Source organism: Rosa rugosa, chromosome 5 (assembly GCF_958449725.1).
Source record: "Rosa rugosa chromosome 5, drRosRugo1.1, whole genome shotgun sequence".
In the NCBI taxonomy this organism is placed as follows: Eukaryota; Viridiplantae; Streptophyta; class Magnoliopsida; order Rosales; family Rosaceae; genus Rosa; species Rosa rugosa.
In genome coordinates this window covers 20,357,700-20,382,603 of record NC_084824.1, presented here as the reverse complement: position 1 = coordinate 20,382,603, position 24,904 = coordinate 20,357,700, and the positions used below count along the sequence as shown (strand labels likewise).

Sequence of the window (24,904 nt, the reverse complement as noted above, 5' to 3'; positions counted from 1 at the left end):
AGAATGTTTTGATGCACTTTTTTCTTACTTTCCAGTTAGGTTGATTTTGCATCTCTATTTACTAATTTTATAATACTAATTATATTTTAAATTATTACAGGTTCATCATGGGTTCAAAATTCAAATTGAAAAAGTAAATGCTTAAACGCAACTAATTTGTGTTTACACAAAGGGTAAAATGGGCATGAACATATAATGAAAAAAATTAATGGACCTAGATTGATGATAAAATTACCTATGGACTGCATACAATATGAGGGAATAAAATTGGACCTATATCCAAAAATCTCTTTAAAAAAAAAAAAGAGAGTCACATTAGGTGGTGAGGAGTTCCTTAAGCATTGGAAGGACAATTTCTCCACTCCAAGAAATATCCAAACCTGTGCTTAAGGCGTATTGGCTAAATTATGAACAACTTTTATTTGCTTTTCTACACACAGTGAAAAAGCAACCTTACAAGGAAGATAAAGAGTAAGATATGTCATCTATTAACCTTCCAAGCTTCAAAGTATCATCACCATCTACCTGAACTGCTTTAGCAAATTGTAGGCAATCCGATTTGAAAACTAATAGAGCTAAGTGAAACTGCTCAGCCGAATGACAAGCCAAACGACTTGCTAAGTTTTTGTGGGAGTGGTCAACTACCACTAGACCTGCAATTAAGGCAATTAATTACACAGTTAGTATGGCAATAAATGTCGGTCATCAAAGCGGCAATTATTACGGCTTTAACTACAATAATAACTACGCACAATGATTACAACTGTGAATGTGCGATGAATGACCGTCGTAAATGTGTCATGATTGACCGTCGTTAATACAGCAATGATTATCATCATAGGTGAGTAAATAAATGCGTCCATAAAAGCTGGAATAACGGCGGCTTGTCCCCCAAGTAAGTCATCGCCTTTATAAAGGTGGCCCGACGTCAAGGTGATCCACCCCATTCTGACTCTTTCTACTCCACTTGACTAAGAAATGTGCTGACTTAGACATCAGAGGATTTTATGTAGGTACCCCCATCCTCTTCGAGATAACGGTCAAACTTCTGAGTCAACGCTCTAATGAAGCTTCTCGATTGTTCTCGGTCAACTCTCGCTCTAGTTTGCATTCATTGGTGAGTCAAAATCCTCTTCAGAATTTTTCTTCACCAACAAGTGGCACTGTCTGAGGGAAACACTTTTTCTAAAAAAGTGATGGCGGAAGCTGCACCTCAAGACATCTCATTTTTGTCACTAAGGACTGGGAGTGATGGAATATAAACCCCGAACGGAGGTGGTTTGAATCTAGTGGGGGACCTAAAATTCATCTGGAGCAATAGAGAAGGTATGATGATATCATGACTTTGTCTTGACAAAAAGATCAATATGACTCGACAAAAATCAGGTGAGAATAAAAGTATTTTGTGATTGTTTAGTGATTTTTGATGCATGTTGATTTTCCCATTCAAGAGACCGTCGAAATTATTTTTGTTGCATTCCTCGCATGAATAATGTTGTCGAAACTGGTTTCTTGAGTAGGATAGCTGCGTTTGATTCGTATGAGTTGGTTCCCCAAGTAGGACAATTTCCTTGAAGCTTCGAGACTGGTTCTTCCTTGAGTAGGACAGTTGCGTTTGATTCGTAGGAGCTAGTTCCTCGAGTAGGATAGTTGCGTTTAATTCGTAGGGGTTGGTTCCTCGAGTAGGACAGTTGCGTTTGATTCATAGGAGCTGGTTCCTCGAGTAGGACATTTCCCTTTAAGCTTCGAGACTAGTTTCTCGAGTACGACAGTTGCGTTTGATTCGTATGAGTTGGTTCCTCAAGTAGTGCAGTCATAGGGCTTGGTTCATCTCATATGGTTCATTACTTGCTGTTAATATCGCTGAATGTCTTTGTTTTTGTCACGCCCCGAATTTTGAATAAAGAAAATTCAAATCCGAAACGCGAGAACAAACAAGCACAAGAAAAACACATAGAAAATTTTTCATTAAAACTAAGCAACAAACAAACTGAACTCACAATGTCAATATATTACATTACAATAGTTTACAAATTAAACTGAATATCAATTCAACGTGTAACCACTCTCACCAACTCACTACACAGTGGAAGACTACAAGTATAAGCGCCCTTCTACACCCACGTGACGGAAAGTCCACCTCAGCTTCGATAACGATCACCCGATATTCTAACCTGCACAATAACCCCTACACCATAGAATAGTGCACCAGGAATGTAAGCAACAAACCCAGTAAGCTTTTCAGCCCGTATGAGTAAACTCAAATAAAGTGACTCACGTCACGCATGCTTATAATTTCTCAACTCGTGAGAAGAATTAAAGCAACAACATTTAATTTCACAAAACACAACCAAACATACAAAACCATCCTTCAATATCATGCTCACGTAAGTTAACTCATATCAAAATCAACATGCTCTCACTCTCGACTCAAGCATCCAATTTCACAATACTTCAACGAATCAATTAAACTCAATTATGTTTTACACATTTTAAAACACAATGAACTACAAAATCAACCTTCATTTAACTCAACAAAAGTAGTTGTCACCTCAGTGACGTTTCAAATCATTTTCAGTCTTGACAACACAACCACGAAATCACACTTCTTTCCTCTCAACATAAAGCACTTATCACCACAATGACGTGATAAAACATTTCTTGACTCACCACGAGTCTCAACCACAACTGCACTCACATCATTAAAGTAAATAAAACCAGTAATCCCTGCTTAGAAAATTAGTTCAGGAGATCACTAAAAACACACAATTCAAAATCATAGTAATCCCTGCATATAGTTTAGTACAGGAGATTACGATAAGACCAATTAATTCAGAAATTAGTAATCCCTGCATATAACTTAGTTCAGGAGATTACATTAAAACAAATAATAAAAATCATAGTAATCCCTGCATATAATTTAGTTCAGGGAATTATATTAAAACAATCAATTCAGAACGGTAATCCCTGCATCAAGGACTGAAAAATCGAAACTTTCGGCGAAATTTCGTCGAAAATTTCGGTTTTTTAAGGGGTCGATATATCCGTAACATACCAAGCATATTTCGACCGAAATTTTGGAAATTTCCCAATATATTCGATATATCGCCGAAATTATGGATATTTCCGAAACATACCCAGTTTCTCAGAGAAACTTTCTCACGCCAACCCTCATTCTTGCAAGGTCAACTTTGACCTACCATTCTGCCATGCATGTCCACCACTCTGTCCACCACTCTTCCTTCAAAGTTCAATCAAGTGACAACTCATGGACACAATCTGAAGGACAATCTTCAAATGATTATGGTTATGGCCAAAGTCGAGCAATGCATGATCCCTACTGTAACTACCAGCACCAAAACCCACAGCCAATCCCCCCGGACCCATATGGTTGGCATGTAAGTCAATACATGCAAAACTACAGAGGGGAGGTATCATTTAATGACTATTCTTCACAATACACTCAAGACTCTACATATAGAGATGATGAAGATAGTGAAGATTTTGTACCTCATAGGTCTTCTACGTGGTTCTAAGTTACTCATGTAATTCAAGATGTAATGTATGATATGTATAAAGAATGTATATAAGGCGTGATGGCCTAGCCTCCCATTGGGTTTCCAGCCATCAAAAAAAAATTAGACGTTTATTTCAAAAAAATTCAGAGTTGTCGGCGATTCAGCATTTACCATTTTATGTTAAATTATAACAAATTACTATATAACAATGTTTATTCAAGGTTTTATTTTCATATATAGTAGACAACTGATAAAACAAACATATCCAAAAGTTTCACTTAAAATTTCCATATTTTTCTTCAAATTTCCATCATTTTTCTTGATTTTATATCGAAATCGATATATCCTCGATATTTTCGTCGAAATTTCCGTTTCCGGGACCATCGAAATTTCCTCGAAACTCGATATTTTGGTCCTTGCCCTGCATAGAATTTAGTTCAGGAGATTACCAAAAAAACAAACAATACAATAATAGAAATAAATAGAAACATTTACTAAAAACATCAATTAATAACGCCAACCACCACACAGGTCATCACATAGAACACTACACAGGTCACCACACAGGTCATCACACAGATCACCACACAGGTCAACAACTCACACTAGAGTCGATGATCACCCATCAACACCAAACTAAAGTCGATAGTCGATGTTCACCCATCGACTTTGACTAAAGTAGATGATCACCCATCAACTCCAAATAAACACCAGATCCGAAGATCAGAAAACGGTCACCCACAGTGACTCCAGATCCGAAGATCAGCAAACGGTCACCCACAGTGACTCCAGATCCGAAGATCAGCAAACGGTCACCCACAGTGACTCCAGATCCGAAGATCAGCAAACATTTACAAAGAACCCACATGGCTCAAAATGTTACCCCAACTCAATTACTCTTTCAACACGACAAATCAACAAGCCCCTGATATAACGAATTTTCCACAAAGAGTAAACGCACAAAATTATTCTGAATAATTCACAGTTCATACGCACATCACAATGTCACATGCACCATCCATCCATATATATATATATATATATATATATATATATATATATATATATATATATATTCCACGTAAATATATATATACGTAATCATTCACGCAGGAATGACCACTAATACCAACTATAGTTTTATAAATTATTACTCTCGAAAATCATTTTATATCAAAACATTGTTTTAACTTACCCATGAACCGTTGTCGATCAAGTTCATATATTTTAAAACAAATAATTTGTTTCGAAAATGATTTAACAATTAAACAAGTAATTCCGAGAAATAAACCACGTGAGATTTACTCACCTCTAAATCCCGCTGCGTCTTCTCTTACAGCCGAGATCACACAATCAACAATTGTTCTCTCAAAACAATTCCATCAAACACCTAATCACATACAATCTCAACTTAGCACATAATTCACCAAAAACACAATTATACGACGATCCAACAGTCGGATCCTCATCCGAGACCACCCGAGGCCTCCGGAACACTTCTACGATCACTATATCAAAACTACAAGTCGATCGGACAGCCGAATCCTCACGGATAGAAAACTGATCGAACCGAAAACCCTAAAACTTGGAAAATTCAAAACATGCTCATACGACTTCCAAAAATTACAAACTATATATCAAAACGCTCGTAGCGACGAGTAGATCGAAATCAGGAACAGAAACTGTCCCTGGGGTGGCCTGAAGTGGCAGGAAAACACCACCACAGTGGCGGCACCGCCGCCCACCCAAAGTCAAAATTTGACAAAACTCCCAACATCAAAGTTCTTCATCTCAACTCCAATTGAAACTTTCATAACTAACACAAAGTCAGAAACAAAGCCATTTGGCCGGAATTTACCTCGCAAGTTCAGAAATTCGAAGAACCCTAGATTCCCAATCTTCCAAATTCGAGCTTCACAGGTTGAATCGTTGCAAGCCGCTTGGAGGGAAGCATCTACGTCCTCTGGACTTCAAAAGCCCCCAAAGAACTCGAGCTATAGTGGCCGGAGCTGGGAGAACCAAGGCCGGCGATTTGAGGCGATTTGCAGCTCCACCGTGCAACATCTCGGCCTTGTAGCGTCGTGCACAGGTCTACCCACACCGTGAAACTTCATGGAGACGAAGAAATAGGGACAAAAATCACGGCCTATGGTGGCCGGACAGCGGAGAACGAAGCCGCCAATGTTGGCTGGGCGGAACTGAGGTCGGGGGAGAAACTTTCCCTTTTTGGAAATTTTCGGGTTTTCTGAAAATTTTTGGGATTTTTGCTATTTAACCAAAATGGAAACTTTTTCCAAAGGCCATAACTTCTTCATACGAACTCCGATTTCCGCGTTCCACATGTCCACGAACTCGTATCGACGAGCTCTACGACTTTCGTGAAGGAAGTTCTCACAGAATCTAAACGTATAAAAAGTCAACCTTTGTGAACCCCCCAAAACGTGCACTTCGAATAATTATTCGTCCGAAAATAAATCCACTCCACCCTCGAACCACGAAATCGTACAAACGAACACTTTATTAATCCCCGGAAATATTTAGGAATTAATAACAAATTTCCGAGGTCTTACAGTTTTATATATGGTTGAATGTATTTATTCCTAGTAGGGACATGTGAATATTACACATTTAATTGCCTATTTCTCCTAACAAATTCTTGATGAGTAACTCGAGTGTGACAGGTTGTTAAAACTAATAGCTTTCCCTTCCCATGCCCATATTTGAGTACGCAAGGCAAAGGAAAATGGGGGCATTGTGGGAGTAGTCAACCATTTTTGACATGCAATTATGACAAATAATTAGCTATATATGAATGCGAAAATAAATACGGAAATAATTGCAGTCATAGTGTAGAATTGATGACACCCATTAATGTAATATTGATTGCGGCTATTAGTACGGTAATGGTGAGCGCCGTAAATGAGGTAATGATTGCATTCATAATTACGGTGATAATTACAGCAGTAAATGCGGTAATCATGACAATCATAAGTGTGGCAATCATGACGACCATAAGTCCGGTAATCATGACGACTTACCGACTAAGAAATGTATTGATTTAGGCATCGGAGGGTTTTCTGCAGGTACCCCCATCTTATTCAAGTCAACGGTCAAACTTTCAAGTCAGCGCTCTAAGAAAGCTTTTCGATCGTTCCTGGTCAGCACCGGCTTTAGATCGCATTTATTGGTGAGTCAAATTCCTCTATGAAATTTTTTGTCACCAACAAGTGGCGCCGTCTGTGGGAACCCTTTTTCCTAAAAGTGACGGCGGGAGCTGTACCTCAAGGAGCCCCATTTCTGTCACTAAGGACTGGCAGTGACGAAATCCAACACCCGAACAGACCTGCCCCATTAAGGCCATGATGAGGCCAACAATGACGCTTTTCAAACCAATAGAGTAACAAATGTGGGCACCTGCGGCACCACCAACGAAGGCTTCAGCAAACTTCTTACCGAGAGGGCAAGTAACACACCAATGGGATGAATAACTAGAGAAACCAGTACAGGCCAATCCAAGAAAGCACGTGCTGAAGAAAATGATCAATGAATGTAACCGAGCCAATCCTCGAGGGCTCACATCTGAAATCTAAAGGGACGTCAGTAAATCTCCATTCAAATAAGCAAATGGGCACCAACCTAGGTAACATAGATCAATATTTAGCAGTTACTCCTGTGATTTTCGTTCACAATTGATCTCGAAATCTGGTGGCCAAAATGACTAAAATATGGTTCGTTAAACTTGTGCGACCTTCTGGACCTCACCTTCACCGGCGGCTAGGTGGGATGAAGGACCACACCCTCACGGGCAGCGGGATGGGATGATAGACCACACTCTCACCGACGACGGGGGTGGGCTGGTATACCACACCCTCGCTGGCAGCAAGGTTGTGCTGGTATACCTCACCCTCACCTACTGCGGGGTGGAATGAAGGACTACACCCTCGCCAGTGGCAGGGGTGGGCTGGTATACCTCACCCTCGCCGGCAGTGGGGTAGGATGAAGGACCACACCCTCGTCGGCGGTGAGGGTAGGCTGATATACCTCACTCTCACTGGCGGCAGGGGTGGGTTGGTATACCTCACCCTTGCTCCAGGCAAGGGTGGGATGATAGACCTCAACCTCGCTGCAGGTGAGGGTGGGAGGAAATTATGGATCTTATTATCCTTACAGGACATGGAGGTTACGAAATTGGTAATGAATTCGAGCCCCTCGTGGGATGGGGGCAATCTCGTCCTCAGAAGATGATAAACAACAATCCGTGGAGAGAGAATCATCCTATACAGTTTGGTTTCAACTTCTCCAATACATTGTTTTTGTTTAACGGCTTGTCACCCATGATATTGGCTCTCAATTTCGAATTTCCTATTGCATTATGCTTTTGTTTTGTTTTGTTTTGTTTTTCTTTCGGAGCGACTGCGGGGAAGTAAGTTATACGTCACATAAAAGAATTCTTATAGAGAAGAACTCTCAAGGAGGCGAGTTTTTCTCAAGGAGACGCCACGAGCAGACGAGTCCGGGATGTGAAGACCTGGCATGGGACTGGCTGCAAGACAGAGGCAGATATGAGTCTTGGTTTGGGCACGTCAGAGTCGGCATCGTCGACGAGATGAGATGCAGACTCTGAACAAGCAACGAGGATCTTGTTATAGGAGCACATCTACGCTTTCAACGTGAGGAAGACCTAAATGAAGTTCAAAGAAAGGAATTTTCTCTTATAATGGATTCCCAAGGAGATAATTTGGTGGCATTGTGGGAGTGGTCAACTACCATTAAACCTACAATTAAGGCAATTAATTCCATAGTTAGTATGACGATAAATGTTGGTCATAAAAGCGGCGATTATTACTGATTTAACTACGATAATAACTACGTGCAATGATTACGACTATGAATGCGCGATGAGTGACCGTCGTAAATGTGTCATGATTAACCGTCGTTAATGCAGCAATGATTATCATCATAAGCGAGTAAATAAAAGAGTTCATAAAAGCTGGAATAACGGCGACTTTTCCCCCAAGTAAGACATCACCTATATAAAGGCGGCCCGACGTCAAGGTAATCCACCCCATTCCGAATCTTTCTACCCCATTCCGAATCTTTCTACTTCACTCGTCTAAGAAATGTACTGACTTAGGCATAAGAGGATTTTCTGCAGGTACCCCATCTTCTTTGAGTCGACAGTCAAACTTCAGAGTCAACGCTCGAAAGAAGCTTCTCGATTGTTTCCAGTGAGCTCTCGCTCCAGTCCGCATTCATTGGTGAGTCAAAATCCTCTTCGGAATTTTTCGTCACCAACAGTTGTCCAGTTAATTTAATTTACTAAAAAAGAAAATAACAGAAAGTTAGATAAGAAGGTTTTTGTACTATACGTCATGTAAATTAGTTTGATGCAGAGATAAACTAACTCTATGCATTAGTAGACTAGCTAGCTTAGGCTAATCTCGAATTGTCTACTAATTCGTTAGCGTGCTTTCTTATATCCTAATCGAGAAGTTTTAAATACACACCCCTAATTACTTGATACACACTCCTTACTCAAACGCATATCATTTAATTTTTCATTCTATATTTTACTAAATATACAACCCAAATTACCTAAAATATCCTTAAACTAAAAAACCATGAAATACACTATTATTTAACTACATTTAAGGCTACTATTTAATTTGATTAACTATATAATTGACCATATTAATTATTTGTGTTAGTTATTGGGGATGTGTATTAAGGAAAAAAAGGATAAGGCAAGAACTTTCTCAGAAGGTTTTTGTACTATCATGTAAATTAGTTTGATGCAGAGATCAAAAAGACAAAAACAAGTTTGATGCAGAGATCAAAAAGACAAAAACAAAAAGCGCTAGAAGGAGGGCTTGAACCTCCGACCTTGTGGTTAACAGCCACACGCTCTAACCAACTGAGCTATTCCAGCATTTTTAGCACAAATTGGAGTCGATATATAATTTTACGTGTATGTGATGCAGATGTGAAGCCTGTCCACTTGTTGAAACCAAAACGATCAACAGCAAGCTTTCTTTCTCAACTCGAACTCGAACCATTTCAATCGTGACCTCTGGTTTCCTCTGATGCTCATATCTCTGAGACCCAAATCCCTCACCAGCCTTCCACACCTTTCTGCTACTTCATCTCTCAAATGGGTCTCCACAGCCGCCACCCAAAACCCAGAGGACCATCTGCGTCTCTTCTTCAAATCCAGAACGAACCAAACCCACATGGACTACGAGCGCCAATTGGTCTCTGTTCTAAAATCTTGCGCAACCCTTTCGGCCCTCTTCCAAGGCCAGCAACTCCATTCCCTTGTTCTCAAGTCCGGTCTCGACTCCAACACTTTCATCAACAACAGTTTGATCAGCATGTACGCCAAATGCGGCTCCATTTCCGGCGCCGAATCGTTGTTCCGCTCTTGTTCTGAGCCGGACCCGGTTTCCTGTAATATCATGGTTGCTGGGTATGTGAAATCTGGTGACTTGGACAATGCGCGCCAGGTGTTTGATAAAATGGCTATGAGAGGTTGTGTCTCGTATACTACTATGATAATGGGTCTTTCTAGAAATGGGTTTTGGAGGGAGGCTGTTGAGGTTTTTAGGGATATGAGGAATGCCGGTGTGATGCCGAATGAGCTGACAATGGGGACTGTGATCTCGACGTTTTCGCATTTGGGTGGGATTTGGAATTGTCGAATGCTTCATGGTTTGGTGGTTAAGTTGCAGCTTGATGGAATGGTGCTTGTTTCGACGAATTTGGTGAAGGTGTATTGTGCTTGTAAGAGTGTGTGGGAAGCGAGAAGTTTGTTTGATGAGATGCCCGAAAGGAATATAGTTTCCTGGAATGTCATGTTGAATGGGTACTCTAAGGCTGGACTTGTGCATTTGGCAAGAGAGTTGTTTGAGAGGATTGATATGAAAGATGTGGTTTCGTGGGGTACGATGATTGATGGGTATGTGCAAGTGGAGTGCTTGAGTGAAGCTTTGATGATGTATCGTGAAATGCTGCGTGCCGGGTTGGGACCGAATGATGTTATGCTTGTTGACTTAATTTCAGTGTGTGGGAGGTTGGAGGCGATTCATGAAGGTCGGCAGTTTCATGGGAGAATTGTCAAGGAGGGTTTTGACTGTTATGATTTCATACAGGCAACGATCATAAATTTTTATGCAGGTTGTGGGGAAATGATTGCTGCTCATCTTCAGTTTGAAAAGGGCATCAAGGAGCATGTAGCATCTTGGAATGCTCTCATTGCAGGGTACATAAGAAATCAAATGATTGACCAAGCAAGTCTATTGTTTGATGAGATGCCTGAAAGGGATGTTTTTTCATGGAGTTCCATGATTTCTGGTTACACACAGACTGAGCAATCTAAATTGGCTCTGGAACTTTTCCAAAGAATGGTATCTAGTGGGATACAACCAAATGAAATAACAATGGTAAGCGTTTTGTCTGCAATCGCTGATTTAGGCACATTGAAAGAAGGAATATGGGCTCATGAATACATATGTGAAAATTCTATTCCTCTGAATGACAATTTGAGTGCAGCTATCATTGATATGTATGCCAAATGTGGGAGTATCAATACTGCCTTAAAGGTGTTCTATCAAATCCAAGACAAAACCTCTTCTGTCTCACCATGGAATGCCATTATATGTGGGTTGGCGCTGCACGGACATGCAGCAATGTCTCTTGAAATATTTTCAGACTTGCAAAGGCGTGATATCAAACTCAATTCAATAACATTCATTGGAGTCCTAAGTGCTTGTTGCCATTCTGGTTTGGTGGAGGCCGGGGAGAGGTATTTTAAGAGCATGAAGAATGTATACCACATTCAACCAAACATTAAGCATTATGGTTGTATGGTGGATCTCCTGGGTAGAGCTGGCCGAGTAGAAGATGCTGAGAAAATGATAAGAAGCATGCCCATGAAGGCTGATGTTGTGATATGGGGCACATTATTGGCCGCATGTACAACACATGGGAATCTAGAAATAGGAGAAATGGCTGAAAAGAATCTGAAACTGTTGGATCCATCTCATGGGGCAAGTACAGTTCTCATGTCCAACCTACTTGCAGATGCAGGGAAGTGGGAGGAAGCCTCTTTGGAAAGGCGAGTAATGCAGAGCCTAAGACTAACGAGATCACCAGGGCACAGTGATGTTGTTTGGTAAGGGTAACTTAAATATCGAGTTTGGTTTCTAAGAATCCTCCTAGGAGATATACTTAAGCTGGCAAGAAAAACCAACTTCGGTGGATGGAAGGAACCAAATTTTTCATCCTGTCAGATTACCTCCGAAGCCTAAGACAAGATATATTCCAAGGTAGGTGATCGATTTAGCAACTCTTCTGCACATCAGGGAAGGTTGCTTAACTTTGGTCCAGAGATCACCAGTTGCAAAGGGCTTGAATTTCTCTGTTTTCCTCTTTCAAGCTCCGTTGAAGGTAGCTTCCAAGCTTAAAGCATCAACTTTCAATATTTGTAGAGTCACTTTTTTCTTTTTTCTTCTTTGTTCCATTATACTGTTGTATACATAATATCGCATTTGAACTTTTTATATGAAGTATGGGATCATGCTTAGTTCTTCTGTTTATGGCTAAGCAACTTAACTTTGGTCTTTTATGGTATTTGGTTAGATTGCATGAGAACCTTTGCACTGATTGTTTGATTAAATGGATCTGTAAGTCTATCTGTTTTGTTATGCTTGTTTTAATTGGGATTCAAGAACAAAATCAGATACTCCGTAGTTTATTTTCAGGTTCTTGGTGATTTAACCATAATCAAATTGTTTTATCATGGTTTGTACCCTTAAGGCTTGCTTTTGTGCTGTGGTGTCGTTTTTTTGTTTCAGTTGAAATGTTTCTTGGGTTTGTTACTGTGATTCAACGACTGTCAGGTAGTTTTTTCATTTCTGGTAGAGTGGCATTCGATAATCCTATTGTGAAACATTCACAAGGTAATATTATTTTTTTATTTTTTTATTTTTTTATTTTTTTATTTTTTTATTTTTTTATTTTTTTATTTTTTTATTTTTTTATTTTTTTATTTTTTTATTTTTTTATTTTTTTATTTTTTTATTTTTTTATTTTTTTATTTTTTTATTTTTTTATTTTTTTATTTTTTTATTTTTTTATTTTTTTATTTTTTATTTTATGACATAACTGAAATATATAAATGGGTGGCGCAAAAGTTTCTTTTCACTCATTTGCAAGTGAAAATAACAATTATCAGATTGGGAATGAAAATCTTGGAATAACTACAGAGCCCATGATGACATTGCATACTACATAGAAGTTCCATTCTCCAAAATAAAAAGGGGAAAATATTCAAGTATACAAATATGTCTTTTCTCATTTGTCATCCGTTGAGCTTAGAAGTGGGAATGGGTCCAACAGATGCAGATATGCATACTCAATGTGGTATCCAGGTTCTCCGCAAAAGTTATGTACTAATCACTTTAGGGTTCTAGTGTAGAAGCAAGCACATATGGTGGTGAACTCGTGATTTTAACTGAATTCTTCATGTAATGCATGACTAATTTTTTCTTCAATAGTGAATTATGGACACAGTAATCTCCAAACTTTTTGTATCTCATTTTCCTTTATTTTTTTGCTTTATTTTACAGGAAGCTGACCAGGGACAAGAGAGATGGAAAGAGTTAAATAAATTGATGTTGTCAGTAAGCCTCTAAACATTGACAGGCATATGAATATCCCTAAGTGGGTGAGGAGGAGTACTGCAAAGTTTTTCTGGCCGATAGCTATTTCAAGAACTAATCCATGAGTTTGTAGGGTAAGTTTGATAATCACACTGCTCATGGTTTTCCTATTCCATAAACTTAGTCTACTGTATGGTATATGCTTGTCCACATATTTCTTTTAGATTAGCAAGTAAACATATTTTGCATGATTTTTAAAGTTCTTGGGTTTCGATAACTAATTTCAGATGATATAAACATGATTAAATAGTATGTGATTGTTTATATGTCCCCTTATTGCTTGCTGTGATACAGTAGTCTAAGTATTTTGTTTTAGTGCTAATTCTTTCTAGGGTTTTGTTACTGCTATTCAATGTTCTGTAGCTGATTTTATATTGATGGAATTGAATTTACATTGAGATAACCCTTCTGAAAGAATGTACAGGCTGGTCGCTAGGTAAACTGTACAACATAAAAAGGTAGAATCAAAATAAGTGGCACCATATTTTGTTCACTCACATGAGTAAATTCCAAATCATGGTTATGTGATGAAACCCAAGAACAAATTTCATAATAAGTGGCAATATCTTCTTTTCAGTTCTCTAGGCTTGTTTCCGACTTACAGGTTTAGGATGAAAAATCAGTTTTACAAGTGGAAACACATGCACTGAATACTATTTAATGTTCCTGTGAATGTTCGGCAAGTGAATGCAGAAAAAATTCAATGTCGGAAACATTAACAAGTAAATTGGTCTTTAATTCAATGTTTGCACTGATCAGTGCGTGAAAGGTAGCTTGGAGAAACTCTGGGTATTGTAATTTCTTGTGAGTTGCGATGAACCACCACTTGAACATTAACAAGTAAACTGGTCTTTAATTCAATGTTTGCACTGATCAGTGCATGAAAGGTAGCTTGGAGAAATTCTGGGTATTATAATTTCCTGCGAGTTGCGTTACTGAAATTGTATTTATGCCAGTAGCCGTCTCATTCATTTGTAGTGGCTTTTGACACACTTGTGATCTTTGGAACAATGACAAAAGTTTACCGGCGAAAGAAAAAGGTCCTTGCCAGGAACACAGTGCTTGGCTGTAACTTACATGCCATGTAACTTACATGCTCCAAAATTTGAATGATTACAGTATTATAGTAGCATTTCATGGATTCTAGTTCAATTCATCTTCATTTATTTGCCTCATTTCATCTTTTGTTACTTAATATTAGTAGAGATACCAATTATTTCAATTCATTTCCAATAATTTGTCTTATTTCATCTTTTTCTTAATGCTCATACAAATACCTACTCCCTTGTGTGGTTGCTTCCCTAATTCCAATTGTTGGTGGGGGTGGGACTGGCATCGGTCACTGAGACCTTGTTTAACTGGTGAGATTCAAGTCATATATATCATTAATGCCCACAGAAAAAATAGACAAGAAACCACAGCATATAGAATTGATCGATGAATAAAGGTAGATTTGATATATTGTTGTATTGCTTTGTATGTGAATACATATTCTGGGGGGCTATGGCTTTTTTTCTTCTGCACTGGAGTGCTCCTATTTGAACTGCATCACATCCCCAAAAGAGGAGTTGGAATTTTTCTTCACATGTAATTCTCATAAGCATTAACTGTATTCAAATTCTCTCTTACCTCATTCCATAGTGAATTGCATTGGTAGTTTGATGTGACTTCACTTGCAAGGTCTTGCATGCCAATTCAACAATTTTGGTATCATAATACAAGGAGCTGATAGTATTGCAATTACTTGAACAATGATGCGGCTATTTTTTATTTATTTATTTAATTTTTTATTTATTATGAAGTGATGTTTCTGCACATTGTGAAAGTGCATGACGTGAATGACTTTAAAATTCAGTCAATGCGCCTATCGCAGCCTATTCTAATTTGTTCCAGTTCTTTGGCGCAGTTGATTCCGGGAAGAACAAGAGAGCCTGGGAGCAGTTATTAGAATTGAGATAGGTGCTTTTGCAACACCAGTTATAAGGTCTTTTTCTCCTTTGACAACAGAGTTTGATCGCTAAAGCAGGTATTCGTTAGCCCTTGAAGTTGGAATTTTACCCCTTGAAGTAGAGCCTGATAGTATGAAGGCTGGTAGCTTGGTAACCACTAATGACTTGTGTTGGGAGAAGAAAGGGGTAATTGTGGACGATATTAAATGCTGTTGAACTGTGGTGCACCCAAGGTCTGCTTCCAACCGAGGGAATGCAGCAAAGTATTTCAAGGAATGTATTGATTTCTTTTGTATTGAAATTGGGTGGAAAGTATTTCAACAAAGTAGTTGCTTTAAATTCTACCGTTAGATGTAGATCTAAGAGTGGTTGAGCATAATTTCTTTGCTCATTTACTGAGTAGGGCAACACCACTGCTGCTTTAGGATTTATGGTCTTCCTCAAGATCTGTTGAGTAAATGCATGTTAGATCACAGGAGCGAGCAGAGAAGAGAAGGATCGGTCACAGAGTATGGGGACTTTGGGGAGAATTTGGAGTGATGAAATACTCCTTGCTAAAATCCCCATTTACTCCTTGCTAAATTTCATGAAATACTGTACTTCAATGATAAAAAATTTAAATATTAGTTAAATTTGTTATAACCTTTAGCTTCAGATTGTCTATCAGTTGTAACAACTATCAAGTTCCCTTACCTTTTGCAATGGCATTGTCTGATGCTTCCGAAGATATCTGATCGCTTGTATTGTATGGTCAGGACCTTTAGCTTCTCAACTCTTGTGCTTGTATTTGTATGAGACGGGATTTCAAGATATGAAACTAGTGCTGAATCTTTTAAAAGTAAAGCCTCCGTTGGGGAGGCCAGTCCATGTTTTCTTTTCTACTATCTTTGTTACTTTGTTAGAACTTTCCTCTAGATATTTGTTTATTAGTCCTCTTGAATTATTGGTTTACTGTGGAATTAATGTCTTAGCAGCTCACATTAGTTGAATCATTGGTTCTACTTTTCTGTCCCAAGGTTGTAGTTGAACTTGGGAAGCAGGCCACAACTTTATCTGGATTGTATCACGGATAGGATTTCAAAAATTCTTTTATATGTTCAAGTAATAATTGCTAGGATGCTATTTACACTCTCAGAATATTTATCCACACCAACCAACAAAATTTTAAACTCAGTGACTCGACATAACATCCTTCACCAAAATAGTCTTAAATCATAGTAGTGCGGTGATCAATCATTTTAATCATTCAAATATATATTGCTCTTATGGAATCACAAATTGAAAGCTATGTGAAATTATTTCCCAGAGTCAAAATGAATGGACCACGAGCTACAATGATGAAAACAAAGCAGCTGTGAAATCCGCTGATTGAGGAGACTCATCAAGACTTTATGGAATGGTACCTGAACCATGTCAAGTGAGTGAATGGTTCCATCACTGAACAACTGTTTTATTGTCTATTTGTCATTTGGAAGATGAAGGTAGTTTGGAGCGTGGCTTCACTAACTGCTCTTTGCATGCTAAAGTACCACATTTATTCATCTACATTTTTGTTATTGATAGAGCTATAGCTTCAATAAAAATATGCATTAATTGAGTATAATCAGTAACTCAAAATCTGCACTGCTCTATCAATTCAGTAATCCAATGATATTTAGAAGGTTCCTGCCTTCCTTCACAAGCTACTAGGGGCGGCTCTTTAGACTACTTTTAATTCTTAATGGACATCAAAGAACTGATTTTCGTATATAATTAAAGACACCTGAAATTTTGATATATCTATATTTTAAATATGAACCTGCTCAGGAAATGGGGTTTTCAACATTGTATCACCTTCAAGCTACTATCAACATCTACCATCCAATTTCTTGATGCTACTCATGCTAGGTGCTTGACTAGTCTCCTAGCTTGTTAAGTAGTGATAAACGTAGTGTCTTTGACTTTGTGCACTCAAGAAAGAAGGAAAAATAATAATGTCAGGGCCGAGGTGAAAAATTTTGAGAATAATTTTCTTGTCTATAAGGATATTTCTTATCTAGAAGGACATCATCTTGTTAATGTTTGAATATCTAATCGAGGCGGGAATATTTGGTCGAGATAGAAATATCTAGTCGAGGCAGGAATATCTGACCGAGGTGGTACACAATTTTGAGATTTATATATTATTCTTTAATTTATTTTATTTTCAAGCACCATTTTTTTATTGCAAATAAACGGCAAAGATTAATGGAGGTAGATGCTGTTTGGTGCCATCGCATGTGTCACGCATTATTCAATTACAACAAGTCAAGTCAAGGACTCTTGTCATCAAAAAAGTCGAGGACTATCGGCCTCTGTGACTATTGTTTACCATTGAGATTCAATCTCAAATTGAGATCGAGATTCAGAGTGAGAGAGACTCTTGCTTCTAAAGACCACGGAAAGATGCATGTACTCTCTGTCCTTACTCCCGTTGCCGGAGGAGTAGTGAGTAAGGTGGCTTTACTTGCTACTGACCAATTGAGACTCGAAATCGTCTGCTGTTTCAGCAAAGAGCTAAATAAACTCAAAGAATCCTCAATTCTGATTGGAAATATAATCCATGATGCTGCTCACGAACCTGAAGATGGGGATCTGCGGGCAAGGGCCGAGTGGATGAAGAGGCTGATAAGCGTAGCTTATGATGCAGAAGATATCCTGGATAAATTTCAATATGAAGTTTATCGGATCGTTATAAAGGAGACAAGCCTCGACAAGAAGATACTCGGCTTCTTCTGCAACAATCCTCTTGTATTTCGTCTCAAGATGGCCCGCAAGATTTACAAAATCAACACATCCTTGGAGGATCTCAAAAAGGATGCGGCTGGTGTGGGACTAATTGTCAGATCAAATGGAGGGGCAGCAGCCAGTCAAGGTATGCAGGACAGGGAAACGACCTCATTCTTTGAGAAAAATGAATTCACCTTCAAAGATGCAATCACTGTTGGAAGGGATCAGGTTGTGTCAGATATAATTGCAACCTTGACCAACTCCAACAATCAAGAAAATATTCTTTCAGTGATGGCCATTGTGGGATTGGGAGGCCTAGGTAAAACAACTTTGGCTCGCTTAATTACCAACCAACTGAAAGAAGGTGAAATGGGAAAGCATTTTGATACAACGCTCTGGGTGTATGTATCTAATACTTTTCATGTCAATTCAATTTTACATCGAATGGTGCAATTATGTGGCGTGACAGGAACAGACCCTTCAAATCGAGAAGCATTGATTGGAAGCCTCCAGCAGAAGTTGAAAGAGAAAAGGTATTTTCTCGTACTTGATGACGTTTGGAATGAGGATGCTAATAATTGGAATGATTTGAAGAGTTGTTTGTTGCAACTAAATTCTGCCAAAGGAAGCTCTGTGATTGTCACCACCCGTAGATCCAATGTTGCATCAATCATGGAAACACTTCCTAGGTGGAATTTAGAAACTTTATCGGATGATGAATGTTGGTCCATATTGAAGGATAGAGCATTTGCAGATCCTAATGCTCCCATAGCTTCAGAACTAGAGGAAATCGGAAGGGACATTGCCAAAAAGTGTGCTGGTCTTCCATTGGCGGCAAAGGTACGGTTATCTTCGATCACCTAGCTTATTGAATATTTAACGTGTGGATGAACTATTTGATATGTATAGATGAAGTTATGCTAAAATTTGAATCTCAAATAATTGTAGGTTTTGGGAAGCTTGTTGCATTCTAAGAAAAGTAGGAACGAATGGTTGTCAATTCGGGAAAGTCAAATATGGCAATTATCATCCGACAATGAGGATAGCAGGATCATGTCGGTTTTGAAGTTGAGTTTTGACAATTTGAAATCACCACTGAAACAATGTTTTGCATATTGTTCCATGCTCCAGAGAGGTTCCTCAATTGAAAGAGATAACTTGATCCAACTATGGATGGCTCAAGGTTTTCTCCATCCTTCTCATGGTCACAAAACCAAGCAAGAGATTGAAATGGAGGATATAGGCAATAAGTATTATGAGACTCTACTGGAGAACTCCTTATTTCAAGATGCTACAAAGGATAAGGATGGTGTTATCATCACCCAATGCAAGATGCATGATCTTGTGCATGATCTTGCAAACGAAGTATCCAAGTGTGAGAGCTTGACACCAGACTTCACTCATGAGGAGAATGATCATGATATACTTATTCGACATGTTGCACGGATTCCTACTCCAACACTAGAAGAAATGTCAGAAAGAAGTATTTCAAGACTGCGATCACTCTTTTCAAATGACCCTGTCTCTAATACCATTTTCCAAAAGCTTACAAGTTTACGTGTCTTAAGTTTCTCTAGTTATGAGATTGAGAAGTTGCCAAATTTACTCGGCAAGCTGAAGCACTTGAGGTATCTAGATTTTTCCAGTACAAACATTGAAACACTCCCAAAGTCTATTGGCAAGCTCTATAACCTCCAAACATTGAGATTGCCGCTGGGTCTCAAAGAGTGTCCAAAGGAGATTCAAAATTTGATCAACTTGAGGCATTTTTATTTTGGTAAGGAAATGAAATTTGAGGCTGGGAGTTTGGGGCGATTAACTAATCTCAGAAGATTGCCTCCCTTTAATGTGGGTAAGGAGAGAGGTCTTGCAATCAAGGAGTTGGGTGGGTTGAACCAATTGAGAGGCCACTTAATTATTGATGGGCTAGAACATGTTAGGGATGGAGAAGAAGCAAAGAAGGCTTTCTTAGTGGAGAAGAGTCACTTGAGCAAGGTAACATTTAAATGGACATCCCAGCGACCTAATGTAAGTGAGAAGGATGTACTAGATGGCTTGGAACCTCATGGTAACTTGCAAAGCTTGAAAATTAAGAATTTCACTGGTGCCAGATTTCCGTCATGGATAATGAGTCTCCAAAATTTGAAGCAGATTCGATTAGTCTACTGCAACAATAGTGTGGGAGCTGACTTTTATGGTACTAGTACAACTTTATTTCCGGCACTGGAAACATTAGACATCCGTGCCTGCGAAGAGCTCATTGAATGGATGGAAGCACCGAGGATATCAGCTGAAGGAGAAGTCGTGGTATTTCCCTGCCTTCGATCAATGAAAATTACGGGGTGTAATAAGCTGAGGCATTTGCCGCATGGGCTAGACAGACTCACTCCTCTTGAGACATTGAGAATAAATCATTGTAACGGCCTAGAGTCGATTCAGATCACACACGGCATCGCATCTCTCCGTCAATTGAACATCTCTAATTGTTGGAGATTATCAAGCCTAGAGGTTGGGCTCGATTACTGCACCTTTCTTCAGGAGTTGCATATATATGGTTGCCCTAATCTAATGTCAATTCCAACCACACATGGCATGCCGTCTCTCCGGAAATTGACGATTAATGAGTGTGGGGGATTGTCAAGCCTAGGAAGTGGGCTCAACTACTGCACCTCTCTTCAGGAATTGGAGATTGAGAGATGTCAGAATCTAACATCAATTCCAATCACACAGGGCATCACATCTCTCCGGAGCTTGACGATTGTTTCTTGTCAGAGATTATTAAGCCTACCGAGTGGGCTCCAATTCTGCACCTCTCTTCAGCATCTGGAAATTGGTCTGTTCTGGAAGGAGCTGGACGCCTTCCCTGATTTTCAGCTTCCTCCACCACATGATTCACAACTTGAAGACTTAAAGCTGACAGGGTGGCCTAAGCTCAAGTCTCTGCCCCAACAAATTCAGCACTTGACATGTTTAAAAGAACTCTGGATAAGTTATTTTGAGGGACTAGAGGCTCTTCCTGAGTGGTTGGGAAATCTTACATCTCTTGAGTCTCTGAGAATCTCATACTGTGAGAATCTCAAGTATCTACCTACACAAAATTCTATGAAAAACCTCAACAAATTGAAGACGCTCTACATTGATGATGGATGTCCCCTGCTCAAAAAAGGATGCACCAAGGAGACTGGCCCAGAATGGCCCAAGATTTCTCACATTCCAAAAGTTTCCAGTAATTTTTTTGACCAAATCAATCTGTTTTCTTTTTATTTTCTTTTTTCCTACAAATTTGTTTCTTATTATGTCTCATTTTTCATCTTTCTTAACTCAGTCTCAAGATGGTAAAGCTACGGATTGCCTGCCTTACTGAACTAGAATGTCCGGTCACATTTCAAGAGGAAAATACATTATCAATTGATTTCATTCAGTTTACAAGGTTAATTAATTCCCAATTGCCAGAGATTTAGCCAGATTTCCAATGCATTAACTAATCGTTGGCATAAATTATATCTCAGCAGGCTCTATCATATTTAATGGGAAGATCAGATGATGCTGAGTGGGTGAAGATCCAGTCGCAGTAGTTCAATCACCTTTCCCATGCCATGTACGGGTTATTTGATATGTTCCATTGAAGATGAGGTGACCATGATACCGGAGAAATATACTTTAATCATTTCAAACTAATCATATTATAACTGCTCTCACATGGATGATATAGATACTATTGGAAATCAGTTTAGTATGTCATCATGAGTTCCTTTTTTCAAGGAAGACTTGCAAAAGTCTACTAGGATGATTTCTTAATTACTTTCCTTAAATTTATATTCATGAGTTCTATTGTCATTGTAACCTTTTATACTTTCGTTCTGTCAGGCATAGCATCAGCTCTATGAATGAGGAGTATCCACCTAAAGTGGAAGCTATGCAATCAAAATATGCACTGAGGACAGCCAACGTGAGTGGCTGACATCTTATATTCCAAAGGTAGTGTAATTTGGTGTTTGTTGTTTCTCCCTCTATCACTTGTATCTAGTTATTTAACTTATCAGTTATCCTCATGTTATGTGTCCTGTTATTTCTTTTCCTTTATAAGTACTAGTTTATTTGATGGGGAAGTTCATTCTCTAGTATAACCAAAAAGACATTGATAAGGATGAACATTATTGTTCTTATTTTGGGTTGTGGGAGTGATGTTCAATGGCAAGTATTGTTAGTAAAGTATCTGCCAGACAACTTCAGACCCTCATTGATTTGCGGTTGTCAGACAATCGTGATCTCTCCAACAAGGATGTGAAAAATTACTTAATGCTGAATCTAGCAGGGACCTCACCAATTACTTCATCTGGAAATTCTTGGTTTTCACCATCTATGTGAAGTTATGCTAAGGGGTCCCAATTGTAAGATTATTTGTATTCCGATAATCTGGATAGATGCCAAAGTTAACATTCATATCCTAAATGCTCAGATCTTTGTTTAAAATTCACTGTAAACTTTGAAGATTTCACCTCCAAAACTGTAAAGTACCCACAGATTCTTTGCCTCATGACTATTCAGTGTAGAAAGTGTGTGATTGCTTTGTTGTGGAAAACTTGTTTGAAGCATTATTAAAAAGAAGTGAACTTATATATCCTTCTCTCTTTCTTTTCCTCAGCACTGATGAATCATCCTTTGAAATCAGGTCTGCGTTGAAGCTATGAGAGACCTCCATAAACTAGCGCAGATTCATGGGGTTCAAGTTCTAAAGGAAACAAGTGCCTTGAGTGTCTGAAATTTCAGTTGTGCTCGATGATTTCCATTCACGTTCTAAGTTAAACCAGTTCCTAAAATCATTGTAAGCTTTTCAAACCCCTACCTCTTCTTCCCTCCTGGTGTTCCTTTTAATTTGATTCACCAGTTTTCAAATGCATTGTACTCTGCTCTATAGGTTATTTACTTACTACAGTTTTTCCTGGGGCTGGCTTTATAGTTGTTTTGGCATAATTTGTAATTTCTCACCAGGCCGCAATATCTTGTTCAAATGGAACAACTTAACTGGATCTGGTGAGAACTAAATTCAGGTACTTCAGTTCTCCATCTTATGTATGTATTCGTTTCATTGAATGCTATGCTTTTTCATGTTCTGTTTTATTCCTTTATCTTCCTTCTTTTGATGGGTTTTTCTTTTTCTTATCTTTCTTTATAGTCAAGTGTTTCATACTTTCAAGTATCAAGCACCTTGTATACTAAAACTTGGCAAAATAGAATGTAACACCAGTTATCTTTTATTAATTTCAACTATTCTCTGTATTGCCAATCTCTGCAATCATCTGCTTTCAAGCAGCGCTTTGTGGTACAATACTGATTCACCTTGACATGATGATACCATTCATTTATTTAAGGTGAAATCCTGGATAAGTTTTTCCTTTGCAAACTGTTTCTTTTGTGTTGATTATGCTTTCTTCCATGTTCATTTGGCTAAACTTTTTGATAATTTTGTTCTAGTAGGTTTGGAAAATTACATTGGTGTTTTTTTTTTTTTTTTTTTTTTAAAATGTGCACTCTGACTCCTCTCCTCTCTTATTCAGATTGTCCCAAGGATCAAGGAATTGGAGCACCCAAATTCGTGATCTCAGGTTGCTGCTGTTTGTTTGGCTCTTGCAAAGGCTGGTAACTTTGCCCTATATTGAAAACAAACTCCATCTGCATCTTGGATAAGCCATTTAGTCAAGCATGCAAACAAGCCTTCTATTATCTGCGAGCTGTATGAAGAACCTCCTGTTACAGATTTCGCATTTTTGTGCTCTCATGGTGTTTCTATGAAAGCTTAACTAATGGAGCAACAAACGAGTTCTGGATGAACCAGACAATTGGGTACCGTGGGCTTGTTTATGAGTTACTCGTATATGTTGTGGAGCTTATTGTGAGCTTCTCGGCAGTTCTTTTACTTTCGAGTATCAAGGCATATTTTTGGAGATTTTCAATTATCTGTGGCTTGGTAAAAATGGCATCAGTTGTGGTGGTCTAAAATATTCTTATGTTCCTCCAGTGTTCGTCTCTTGGTTGTAAATGTTCATGGAGAACTGGGAGATCAAATGTTTGTGAGCTTTTGGTGTAATTTGGGTTCTCTGTTGAGAAGGGTTTTGAGAAAATATGAGATTATTTGACAAAGAACGTGTTAGTGTATTATTGCTGTGGAAGTAGCCCAAATTGGGGTGAGCCACATTTACCTCTTTGTTGATTGTTGTGTTGTTCTTTATGATCTAGATTTCTCTCAATAAAATGGGGGCGATCTTGCGCTTGGAATACGAATTGGCGAAATTCCAAGTATGTAATAAAGGGATAGAAGTATACAACTAATCAAAAGACCTCTCCTTTACATCCTCCTCCTCTGGAACGCGCCCCACGCACTTGAATACAGACGATCACTTCTCTTTCGTATGGCGGTGCGTCCTTATGATGCGGTCGTTGGACAGGATTACCTCACTTACGACGGCGAGAGATATGGCTTTAGGGAGTAGTTTGGTGGAGGAGATAGCAGTGGCTAGAATTGGTCTATTCTCGGTGACCTGGCTGCTGGTCCGCCTTGCTGCTCCGAGTTTTTGGGTGAGTGTTGGTCATGTGGCGCGCACATACACAGACACACAATTGAAGTTTGATATATTTTAAGTTTCAATTTTTTTTTCTAAAATTTCCGGGTGCCCCACTTGACATTAATTTCTGGCTCCATCACTGATAACTGATCAAGTGAAATCATTCTGAATGTGGTTCTATTTTTTTTTTTTTTTTGTTACAAAAGGAGCCCAAAGAGGCCCAAAAACGAAAAGCAAGGAAAGCTAGCTAAGGAACAGCAGCATTCCCAGTCCTTCTAGGCCTAGAAACACCATCAAAATCATCCAAAAAAACCTGAGCGGCATGAGCAGGAGGATTCTCGAAGCATATGAGACCAGGAGCATGATCAATACTTGTTTTGGCCAAGGCATCAGCTGTCATATTGCAC

General features: G+C 38.8%; 2 protein-coding genes and 1 non-coding gene across 10 annotated transcripts; 2 read left to right on the top strand and 1 right to left on the bottom strand.

The window, feature by feature from the left end:
* Positions 1-9,373: 9,373 nt before the first annotated feature.
* Positions 9,374-9,447, bottom strand: TRNAN-GUU (transfer RNA asparagine (anticodon GUU)). Its single transcript has one exon. It is a non-coding gene; the product is annotated as a tRNA-Asn (tRNA).
* Positions 9,448-9,516: 69 nt separating this feature from the next.
* Positions 9,517-16,065, top strand: LOC133710211 (pentatricopeptide repeat-containing protein At5g19020, mitochondrial). 3 transcript variants are annotated; one of them, XM_062136224.1, is made up of 3 exons: positions 9,517-11,688; positions 13,145-13,311; positions 15,144-16,065. In XM_062136224.1, exons 1-2 carry the CDS (start codon positions 9,602-9,604, stop codon positions 13,179-13,181), a joined length of 2,124 nt encoding a protein of 707 aa, XP_061992208.1. In that variant the 5' UTR covers positions 9,517-9,601; the 3' UTR covers positions 13,182-13,311; positions 15,144-16,065. The 3 variants fall into 3 exon arrangements, 2 of the variants coding, with proteins under 2 accessions (XP_061992208.1, XP_061992210.1); XM_062136226.1 differs by having other exon boundaries at positions 9,517-11,963; XR_009846561.1 differs by lacking the exons at positions 9,517-11,688; positions 13,145-13,311 and adding an exon at positions 14,723-14,824.
* Positions 16,066-17,474: 1,409 nt separating this feature from the next.
* Positions 17,475-24,139, top strand: LOC133710344 (putative disease resistance protein RGA4). 6 transcript variants are annotated; one of them, XM_062136389.1, is made up of 8 exons: positions 17,475-18,774; positions 18,883-21,160; positions 21,260-21,364; positions 21,447-21,532; positions 21,802-21,912; positions 22,607-22,759; positions 22,927-22,985; positions 23,493-24,139. In XM_062136389.1, the coding sequence occupies exons 1-3, from the start codon at positions 17,611-17,613 to the stop codon at positions 21,271-21,273; spliced, it is 3,456 nt and encodes a 1,151-aa protein (XP_061992373.1). In that variant the 5' UTR covers positions 17,475-17,610; the 3' UTR covers positions 21,274-21,364; positions 21,447-21,532; positions 21,802-21,912; positions 22,607-22,759; positions 22,927-22,985; positions 23,493-24,139. The 6 variants fall into 6 exon arrangements, with proteins under 6 accessions (XP_061992373.1, XP_061992375.1, XP_061992371.1 ...); XM_062136391.1 differs by having other exon boundaries at positions 22,580-22,759; XM_062136387.1 differs by having other exon boundaries at positions 21,447-21,567.
* The last annotated feature ends 765 nt before the right edge of the window (positions 24,140-24,904 follow it).

Coding starts and splice junctions, on each gene's coding strand:
- LOC133710211 (XM_062136224.1), top strand. CDS start 9,602: ATGCTCATATCTCTGAGACCCAAATCCCTCACCAGCCTTCCACACCTT. Junction 11,689..13,144: donor GGGCACAGTGATGTTGTTTG/GTAAGGGTAACT, acceptor TTTATTTTACAG/GAAGCTGACCAGGGACAAGA.
- LOC133710344 (XM_062136389.1), top strand. CDS start 17,611: ATGCATGTACTCTCTGTCCTTACTCCCGTTGCCGGAGGAGTAGTGAGT. Junction 18,775..18,882: donor GTCTTCCATTGGCGGCAAAG/GTACGGTTATCT, acceptor AAATAATTGTAG/GTTTTGGGAAGCTTGTTGCA.